Below are 9,672 nucleotides of genomic sequence, written 5' to 3'. Positions count from 1 at the left end.
ACCACAGCCAGAGACGGCCGGGCGCGGCCCCACCAAGGCCACGCACTAAACGCACGCTAGCCAAAGCGGTGCTGCATCTGAACGGGGGGGGACCCAGTCAGTAACCCAGTCAGTCCTTTTTTGCCTCCGGTTTGGGAGAAGCCAAAAAAAAAAAAATACTGACCACCACCTGGGAAACCGTTCGGCCGCTCCAACTGCGGGCCTGTACGGAGTGTCCTGTGAATGGCGTTGCGACCACCACTCAACCAACTACTACTACTACTTATACTCCCCCCCCTTCTCTCATCTGCTCGCCTTGAGATCTCTCTCTTTATCCCAGCCCTCTACCACCCTCTCTCCATCTCTCCCTCTGTCCCTCTCTCTTTCTGATCGTGTGATCCTACTCTCCCGTTTCTGTCCCACTTTCCTCAAATCAACAATCCTTACCCCTCCTTCTCCTCTTCACACCGTCACTATGGCTGCCCGTCCCCAGAACATCGGTATCAAGGCCATTGAGGTCTACTTTCCTCGCCAGGTATATCTCACCCCCCTCCGCGATGCTTTTACTCGGGTTCTGTCCCGTCCCATGCGAAAGTCGCATGCTAACAACCTCCTGCAGTGCGTCGACCAGGCCGAGCTGGAGAAGTTCGATGGCGTGGGTGAGGGCAAGTACACAATTGGTCTGGGTCAGACCAAGATGAGCTTCTGCGATGACCGTGAAGGTATGCAACCCCCGGGCAGACCGGTTTCCTCGAGACCCGGGGACAATGCTGACTCTGGTGTGCTGGCAGACATCTACTCCATCTCCCTTACCACCTTCGCCTCCCTCCTGAGCAAGTACAACATCGACCCCAAGTCCATTGGCCGCCTAGAGGTCGGTACCGAGACCCTCCTGGATAAGTCCAAGTCCGTCAAGTCCGTTCTCATGCAGCTCTTGGCTCCCCACGGAAACACCAACGTCGAGGGTGTCGACAATGTCAACGCCTGCTACGGAGGTACCAACGCCGTCTTCAACAGCATCAACTGGCTGGAGTCCTCCGCCTGGGATGGCAGAGACGCCGTCGTGGTTTGCGGTGACATTGCTCTGTACGCCGAGGGTGCTGCTCGCCCCACCGGTGGTGCTGGCTGCGTTGCCATGCTGATTGGCCCCGACGCCCCTATTGTCTTCGAGCCCGGTCTTCGTGCCTCCTACGTCACCCACGCCTACGACTTCTACAAGCCCGACCTGACCAGCGAGTACCCCGTCGTCGACGGCCACTTCTCCCTCAGATGCTACACCGAGGCCGTGGATGCCTGCTACAAGGCCTACAACGCTCGCGAGAAGACCCTGAAGGAGCAGGCCCAGAACGGCACCAACGGTGTCTCTCAGGACGAGACCAAGTCTGCTCTGGACCGCTTCGACTACCTCTGCTACCACGCCCCCACCTGCAAGCTGGTGCAGAAGTCTTACGCTCGTATGCTGTACAACGACTACCTCACCAGCCCCACCCACCCCGCTTTCGCCGAGGTCGCCCCGGAGCTTCGTGACCTGGACTACGAGAAGTCTCTCTCCGACAAGAACGTCGAAAAGACCTTCATGGCCCTGACCAAGAAGCGCTTCGCTGAGCGCGTGAAGCCCGCTCTGGAGGTTGCCACCCTCTGCGGTAACATGTACACTGCCACTGTCTGGGCCGGTCTGGCTAGCTTGATCTCCCACGTCACCTTCGACCCCAGCCAGCCCAAGCGCATCGGCCTCTTCTCCTACGGCAGTGGTCTGGCCAGCTCACTGCTCAGCGTGAAGATCGTCGGTGACGTCTCCAACATGGTCGAGAAGGTTGACCTCAAGAACCGCCTCAGCAGCAGAACCGTCCTGCCCCCCCAGTCTTACGTTGATGTAAGCATCCCCGTCCCGTTCTCCACTTCACCGCAATTTACTGACGTGATGTCTCCAGATGTGCGACCTCCGCAAGCACGCTCACCTGAAGAAGAACTTCAAGCCCTCCGGCAGCACCGAGACTCTCTTCCCCGGTACCTACTACCTGACCGAGGTGGATGATATGTTCCGCCGCAAGTACGAAGTCAAGGCATAAATGATGACGAGCCCATGATGGACATGCTTTCGACCCTGTTTCTTTGGACATGACCATTTTCTTTTAGACGGTTTACTAGATTCCCTTCAGCATGCGTGTGATTTAATGTGTTGTTCCACCTTCATAGAGCTCGGATACAGCGGGTTGCTCTGACCGAGTTTTCGGGTCTGTTTTTCCTTGCTCCTTTTCTTGGTGCTTTAATGTTCTATATCGTGTTCGTGGGTCCTCCTAGGGAGGGCAGGACGCAGTTATACAAGGCAGTGGCCGATAGTCCCGGACAAGAGTCGTGGGAAATGATATTAATATAGTTAATCAAGATATGACATGAAGATGTGATTGTACGTGCTTTGTCATGTGACCGGCAGTAACTAGTAGCCTGCCTGCAGTCTTGTAAGAGGCCCGGTCCGCGTGCGCTTCGTCCTCCGGACTACAACTTCACTTCTGCACCCTCCGGGCGCCAAACGACAAGACAAAGATAGAGCTGTTCCACCCCCCCTCCCCCAAAAAGCAAGTCGTTCAACAAAGTCGAGACCAAGCAAGCACTGCCCAAGAATAGCAATACGAGCAGGCAATCCGGCTGGGCCCTGGGGTTATTGTTTCACTTCCCGCCGACGCTCTTCCTTCACGTCGCTTGTCTTCTCTCTTTTTCCATCTTTAATCCATGACGCCCAATCCCATTACACGCCCAGCATGCAACGTCGTCGAGAGTGTATCTGATTTGTCTGTTTCAAGAAACACAAACCTGCTGCAGGTTTTCGACAGGGAACAACCACTGAGGCGCTCTGACGCCGTGCTGGGCCGAGGCCGGCGCGTACTGCGACGACAGCCCAGAGCTCTGATTTATCAACCTCCCCCGACGGGTGTATTCTTAGACTCCCACTGGCAATGAAACTATCGCACTGATTGCATGGTGACCCAGAACCTCGGCCCTCACGGCCAATGTCCGTTGGAATGGCTGCGGCTCCCAGGCCCTTCTATCAGACCTCGGCGCCTAGCGCTGCAACGATTCCCCCTCCAGCACGCGCCGTGAAGGCATGCCAGTCAGTTGCCGTTCATTTGTATCCTTAAACATCTACTTGCCGCCGGCTCTGTGATATGCCAGGCGTGACGCTGCTGCTACTGCGTGAACCACAATTAATCTAGCTACAGTTCCCTAGAATAGACGAAACACCAGTGTTGCCGAATATAGATATCCTGCAGGACTCGACGAACCAGACTCTGCGAAGTCTACCAGCAGCCTGGTTCAGATCTGAAGAACTGCAGAAGATGCAAAATATAGAAACATTTTGACGCGCGACTGTCCGATGAAACACTGTCGCTTGCCCTAGGATCGTTTGCTCCGCACAGCGTCCTGCGTCGCTTGCCCTACCGTCTCTCATGAACACCTAGAATGGCTAGCGATGTGTCGCCATGGAGCAAGCTCCATGTTTCAAGTGGCCTGCAGCCATGGTGTCCTATTCTGTATCTTTTTTTGGATCAGGGACTGGTAGGCCCTGATCGATGAGCATTTAATATCCAACCGTTCTCCGTCTGAATGTGCAAGTTTCAGTGTGATCCTCACCACGACCATGAACTGAGCTTGACGCACTTGCATCTCTTTCCTTTACTTCATCCGATTTCCAGCTTGACGATTGGCATAGATTGCCCGCTGCACCTCGTGGGAAGCTGGTTCTTCCTAAAAGTATTTGTTCTAAGCCTATCATTCTATTCCATTTCATCATCTCACGCTTCACGGTGACTCGATCCTGCAATATGTCCCTAGAATTCTCCTACTATCGGCCTTCCACCCCCCCTGCAATGCACTTCCAAGAGTTCATCGGGATGGGCCATAGCCGCAACACTTCCGATTCTTCCGCATACTCCAGCAGTTCATCGCCTTGGTCGGCCATCACCTCAGCCACCAGCCCAATCATCGATTCGCCTCCCCGGCATCACCATGGGCCTACTCTGCTCCCAAAGATCAGACCACAGGATGTTGTCATTGAGCCTGCTCCCACCAGCGGCTCACAGCGTCAACGGCGAGTGCTGTCAAATACTCGAAACCCCCCAGGTTTCCTGCCGCCTCTTTCCAGCCGCAGATCTAGCCAGCGCCATGAGGCCTCGGAGTATATTGCCCTGGAGTCTCCGGCATCTACCTCGCCGACCTATATCACGCACCATGGCTCGGCATTGTCCTCGCCCGTGAGTGTGACACCGTCGCAGAAGCGCAAGACCACCAGCGGGCATTCTCGATCGGTGTCTGCCTCCCAGGTTGACAATTCAAGACCGAGCCGGGGCGGTAATCCCGCATACCGGCAGGCCCTGAGATATGCCTCCCAGCCCCAGTGCTCTCCCACGGCACCAACGACCCCGGTCACGCCAAATATCATAGTATATCCGCCTTGCGCGCAACAGTCGCCCGTTGAGCCCTCCTACTCGAGGGTGTGGCCTCCGCTCCAGGTGCCTCTCATGCTCCCTGGATCACCCTACGGATATGTACACTCGAGCGCCCAATGCTCTCCTGTCGGTCTTGTCCACCCGGCCGAGGCGACGAACTCGACCACCTTGCTTTCTTATTTGACCGCTCCGACGCAAGCCGTGAACCTTGTTCGCAATGTGAGCGTGATCCCCACGCGGGGACTGCACGACTACTTTTGGTGGGATGTGCGAAACCTGCGCAGTTGGACCTCGTTCTCTTTGGCCACTTTCAACTCGATCAATGGGCTCCCAAAGCTTTTGAAGACCGCGATCCCCTCGCACCTGACTCCTTTCAATATCCTCCCCAGCGCTTATTTGTCCCCGGACTCCGAGCCTGGTCTGGTCAGTGTCATCCGAGAAATCTACGCACCTCGGGTGAACGCAGCACTGGCGGTCTCCCAAGGCCCGGAGCATCTGACCCTTTACGCCGTCCCTATTCCGCGCGCTTCCCCCAACAAGAACTACGGCGGGCCGCATTTCCTTGCCAATTACGCGTCGGACACCGAGCGGACAAGTACCGGTCTCCCCCGAGGCCGGGTCGTGGGTATTGTCAAGACCTTTGACCGTTGGAACACGGGGATGCGCAACGAAACACCCCACCACCGGGTGGAGTATCTGAACGGACTGGCACACCTGCAACGCTGCATGCGCGAGCACTCCTGTCGATACGGCTTCATCCTCACAGAAATCGAGCTGGTCTGCGTGCGGGCCGGCTGCGACGAAGGCGACGATGTCCCCTACTTCGGCTTCCTGGAGCTTTCTGCTCCGATCCCAACCAAGCTCGCCGTCGGCCAGCACGGAAACGCCCCCGGACAGTATCCAGGGACCTATGGCTATCGGCACTCGCCCACGCCATCCACCGACAGCTCCCTGGCAAGCCAATCTCCCGTGATGGACAGCTTTCCCATGTCAAGCCCGGATGAACTAGACGTGCCCATGACCGCCAGCATGGCTTTGTACTTCCTGCTGATGCTGTCCAAGTCTGTCCCCTTGCCTTCGCAGCCGTCTGCGCACCTCAACGTGGGAGGACCGGGAGCGTTGACGCGACAGCGCATCCTACCGGAGGGGAAAGATAAATGGATCCCCGAGCCGCAGATCGGGGAGCGTCGGGACGCCAAACGCGTGCGAGGCTGGGTCTGGCCGCAGGATTCCTGGCATCGCCGGGAGGGGGGAGGAGCGCCGCGTTCGCGGGCGATGACTCTCGAACCGCGGCCGAAGAAATGGCATAAATAGGGCTGGCTCGCTTAGGCTAAGTCAGAGCACTCAAAGACAGGCTCTTTGCTGAAGATTTGTTTCTGGTTGTCATATAGCTTTGTGATATATTAATGTAATTTATTTCGGATGTGCAGATAAGTATCGTACAGAGAAGATGTGTAGTACATAGTAGTGATGGTGATGTCTCTCTCGCCAGCCAGCGCGGTGGTTAATGACGGTAAGCACAACCTTCCTTACCCAACATCAACCAGCATTCTCCCCATATTTCCAATTGACTCACTAGCCTTCAAACAACAGAACGCCAGACCCATCAATCCCTTCTACAAGGTCCCCAGCCTCATACCAATCTGATGTCACCCCATCGCGATGGTCCCCCGACCTTCCCGTTTCGGTCCCAAGGACCTTGGGATCCAAGTACCCGGGGAGTGAGTCGCAGTCCCAATAACCCAGCAAGATCCAAAGATGAACAGAGACCTCGATTGAAGAGCATCTGATTTCTCAACTACTTTTACTCTCCCCTAGATCACTCACCTCACCTCATCCTAACCCAACCCAACCCAACCCAACCCAGCCCAATCGAACTACATACATACATACACACCAAGCACAAACAACAGAAACCACAACAATGTCCAGAACCAAGGCACATACACCCCCCTCCTCCTTCCCCGACCTCCTCGACGTCCTCATCGTCGGCGCAGGCCCCTGCGGCCTCGCCGTCGCCGCCCGTCTCCGCGAAGAAACGCCCTCCGCCATGTTCACCGACGACGAGCACCAGCGCTACCACTGGATCAACAAGCATAGCGGCCGGATGGCGCTCGTGCAGGCCCACCGGGGGAAGTTACATGGCGTGAGTGCGGAGAAGTGGTGGGGGTTTGGAGATTCTTCATCTCCTTCTTCTTCTTCTTCATCATCGTCGTCTTCTTCTCGGCGCCAACGGAGTCACTCATCAACATCCTCGTCAACGCCATCCTTGTCGTCATCAGTTTCCTCCGCGCCAGAAATAAGTCTAGAATATGGCAGCAACAACAGGAAAGAAAAAGAAGAAGAAGAAGAGAGCGGCATCTCGACCCTCGTCCTGGATAGTTCAGGGAACCGCTGGATGGAGAAATGGAACCAGGCGTTCCGGACGCTAGAGATCGAGCAGCTTCGCAGTCCGATGTTCTTTCATGTGGACCCGCGGGACCGCGATGGCATGTTGGCGTATACGCAGGAGGGAGGCCGAGAGGCCGATCTCTGGGAGATTTCGGGCTGCGTAGGTAAGGAGTTGAGTAAACATAAGAAGAAGAAGATGTGGGGGAGGTCGAGGGCACAGTGAGTTTTTCTTGTCTTTTCTCTGGTTTGGGTTGGTTTGATTTGCTTTTGATATGTTTGTTTGGTGGTTGGTGGTAGATGGTTGGTAGAGGGGTGATAGTGCCTATTGGACAGCATGCTGATATGTCATAACTCGACAGAGCAGTAGGAGAAGTCGAGATCGACGAGCGAGACCGCAAGGACTACTTCTCTCCATCCACGGGCCTATTCGCCGACTACTGCGGGAGCATTGTATCGCGATATGGGCTTGACTCGCCCGACATGATCCGGCAGTGCGAGGTCGAGGACATCAAGTACGACTACCACCCGGAGATGTCACCAACAGACAAGATCTTCACGGTGACAGCGGCAGACGGGACCCGGTTCTACAGTCGGGTCGTGGTGTTGGCTATTGGGCCTGGGAGGACGAAGATCCTCCCATTCCAGCTGACCGCGGAGGAGAGGAACGGGGCGTGTCATAGTACGGAGATTCGCGCGTTCCCAAGCCCGAATGTGAAGGCAAAGATCAGGCAGCGGCAGGAGACGAATGTGGTCGTTGTTGGGGGGGCTTGTCGTCGGCTCAGGTGGTGGATATGGCGCTGCGTAAAGGCGTCACGCGCGTGTGGTTTCTCCTGAGGTCTGATTTCAAAGGTACGCAGCTGCACAGCCTACCAGTCGGTCTGGACTGTCAGAAGCTATACGATACGATATGACAACACACTGACACGCAATGCAGTCAAACACTTCGACCTATCCCTAAACTGGATGGGCAAGTTCAAGAACTTCGAAAAGGCAGCCTTCTGGTCCGCGGACACGGACGAGGAACGCCTCGAGATGATCAAAGCCGCGCGCAACGGCGGCAGCATCACACCCCGGTACCAGAAGCTCCTGAAGCAGCATGTCGCGCGCCACCGACTCTCCATCCATCCACGCACGGTCATCAGCGGCCGGAAGTACTGCGCCTCGTCGCGCACATGGCGTCTGACGACCGACCCCCCGATTCCGGATCTCCCTCGCATCGACTACATCTACTTTGCGACGGGCATGCAGGCGGACGTCCACGAGCTGCCGCTGCTCCGCCAGATGAACCGCGACTATCCCATCGAGACCAAGCAGGGGCTGCCGTGCATCACGGATGACCTGATGTGGCGGTCCGGGGTGCCTCTCTTCCTGACGGGCCGGCTGGGGTCGCTGAGGCTGGGTCCCGGGGCGGCGAACCTGGAGGGAGCGAGGCTGGGTGCGGAGCGTGTTGCGTGGGCCATGGAGGATGTCTTGGGTCGGCGGGAAGATGGCGATACTACGCGGTCTGGACGCTCGAAGGAGTGTTTCTGTGGCTTGGGGAATCGGTATGCTGAGCTGGCTGACGTGGATGTGGATGTAGATGGGTGGGAGGAGTAAAGGAGAGGAGAGGAGAGTAGAGAAGAGGATACTGGATTCGACGAGGGCTTTTTTTTCCTTTGGGGCTGTAGAGTCATCCCGTGTTGAAGAATAGAGCTTTGGTGATAATGATGTACTCGCTGCAGGCTGATGCTGATATCGTAAGTAATCACGCTACACTGTAAGTGACATACCCACAATACCTCTATTGCGCTACCTACTGTGAGAGTGAATGGTAAGTCGTAATACGCAGCCCATACGCAAGTACGACCGGGACACGGCGAGGCTGAATCCTACTTCTACTTCTTTTTCTTTTCTTTTCTTCTCTTCTCTTCTCTTCTCGATACCTGCTGCTGCCTACAATCCCCTCTCTTCTCATCTCCGATGGCAATTCCATCGTCTCCACCGTATCATCATCATCTCGGGGCCAAGACATCATTAGACTTCTAAGCCTCATCAGCATCCACATCCACATCCAAGACAGCCCCCAGACTGACTGAGTAGCTGACTGACTGACTGACCGATCGACCAGCTCCAGCTAGTTCGCCATCCTCCTGATTCCTGATTCCTGATTCCTGCTACCTGATATTAATTACTACTACCCACTCACTCACTCACTCACTCACCAGCCACAGTTGCAACTACAATTCCAGTTGCGAGTTAGGGCAGCATCATCCATCCATCCGCGCGCAGCAAGAGTGCGCCGTCGTACACAGCACTCCAACTCCCTCCATGACAATCATACTCACACGGGTCCACGACGCCTCAGCCACGTCAGGTCGGGGTCGGGGAGGTTACGCCGCATGTTAGTTATCTGATCTTCATGAAACCAGTACTCCGTACCAGCACCACCAAAGCGTCTTTGCCTCCTCAGCCACAGTGCCATCCCCACCGATGTGGCGCAAATGTGGCCGTGCATTACCTGTGACACAGTCAGCAGCCAGCAGTCAGCAGTCGGTAGTTAACTAACTTACATTCTCTCATTATTAGTTATTCTTCGGGAATTAATCAGGATGGAAAAAAGCGGCCAATCAAATGCCGATCTCCGATCTGCGCTAGTCGAGCTGGAACAATCGCAGCGGCAAAAGTATGCACTGAGTTATCTATCTACTCTCTTACTCTACGCACCCACATTGGGTGTGGATGATGCCATGGATGGATAATCCCGTCCGAAGTGTAAACGAACCGAAACGAACGAGGCGCAGCCGCCCCCTGCTTTCTCGATAGTCATTCGCCGACGAGGGAGGGAGGGAGGATGACCCGGCGGCAATTTCCATGAGGA

At 55.8% G+C, this 9,672-nt stretch overlaps 3 protein-coding genes across 3 annotated transcripts; all 3 read left to right on the top strand.

The window, feature by feature from the left end:
* Positions 1-315: 315 nt before the first annotated feature.
* Positions 316-2,383, top strand: erg13 (hydroxymethylglutaryl-CoA synthase). The gene is made up of 4 exons (XM_025542077.1): positions 316-514; positions 599-701; positions 771-1,852; positions 1,911-2,383. Exons 1-4 carry the CDS (start codon positions 455-457, stop codon positions 2,046-2,048), a joined length of 1,383 nt encoding a protein of 460 aa, XP_025404223.1. The 5' UTR covers positions 316-454; the 3' UTR covers positions 2,049-2,383.
* Positions 2,384-3,614: 1,231 nt separating this feature from the next.
* BO70DRAFT_11723 (uncharacterized protein) lies at positions 3,615-5,746 on the top strand. The gene has a single exon (XM_025537923.1). It carries the CDS (start codon positions 3,801-3,803, stop codon positions 5,736-5,738), a length of 1,938 nt encoding a protein of 645 aa, XP_025404222.1. The 5' UTR covers positions 3,615-3,800; the 3' UTR covers positions 5,739-5,746.
* Positions 5,747-6,297: 551 nt separating this feature from the next.
* On the top strand, positions 6,298-8,451 carry BO70DRAFT_384017 (FAD binding domain protein). The gene is made up of 4 exons (XM_025545624.1): positions 6,298-7,034; positions 7,175-7,565; positions 7,598-7,664; positions 7,750-8,451. The coding sequence occupies exons 1-4, from the start codon at positions 6,349-6,351 to the stop codon at positions 8,409-8,411; spliced, it is 1,806 nt and encodes a 601-aa protein (XP_025404221.1). The 5' UTR covers positions 6,298-6,348; the 3' UTR covers positions 8,412-8,451.
* Positions 8,452-9,672: the final 1,221 nt, after the last annotated feature.

This window comes from Aspergillus heteromorphus (assembly GCF_003184545.1).
Source record: "Aspergillus heteromorphus CBS 117.55 chromosome Unknown BO70scaffold_1, whole genome shotgun sequence".
In the NCBI taxonomy this organism is placed as follows: domain Eukaryota; kingdom Fungi; phylum Ascomycota; class Eurotiomycetes; order Eurotiales; family Aspergillaceae; genus Aspergillus; species Aspergillus heteromorphus.
The sequence above is the reverse complement of the archived record's forward strand: the minus strand, read 5'-3'. Positions and strand labels throughout refer to the sequence as shown.

Coding starts and splice junctions, on each gene's coding strand:
- erg13 (XM_025542077.1), top strand. CDS start 455: ATGGCTGCCCGTCCCCAGAACATCGGTATCAAGGCCATTGAGGTCTAC. Junction 702..770: donor CTTCTGCGATGACCGTGAAG/GTATGCAACCCC, acceptor GTGTGCTGGCAG/ACATCTACTCCATCTCCCTT. Junction 1,853..1,910: donor CCCCCCAGTCTTACGTTGAT/GTAAGCATCCCC, acceptor TGATGTCTCCAG/ATGTGCGACCTCCGCAAGCA.
- BO70DRAFT_11723 (XM_025537923.1), top strand. CDS start 3,801: ATGTCCCTAGAATTCTCCTACTATCGGCCTTCCACCCCCCCTGCAATG.
- BO70DRAFT_384017 (XM_025545624.1), top strand. CDS start 6,349: ATGTCCAGAACCAAGGCACATACACCCCCCTCCTCCTTCCCCGACCTC. Junction 7,035..7,174: donor TGGGGGAGGTCGAGGGCACA/GTGAGTTTTTCT, acceptor ATAACTCGACAG/AGCAGTAGGAGAAGTCGAGA. Junction 7,665..7,749: donor CCTGAGGTCTGATTTCAAAG/GTACGCAGCTGC, acceptor CACGCAATGCAG/TCAAACACTTCGACCTATCC.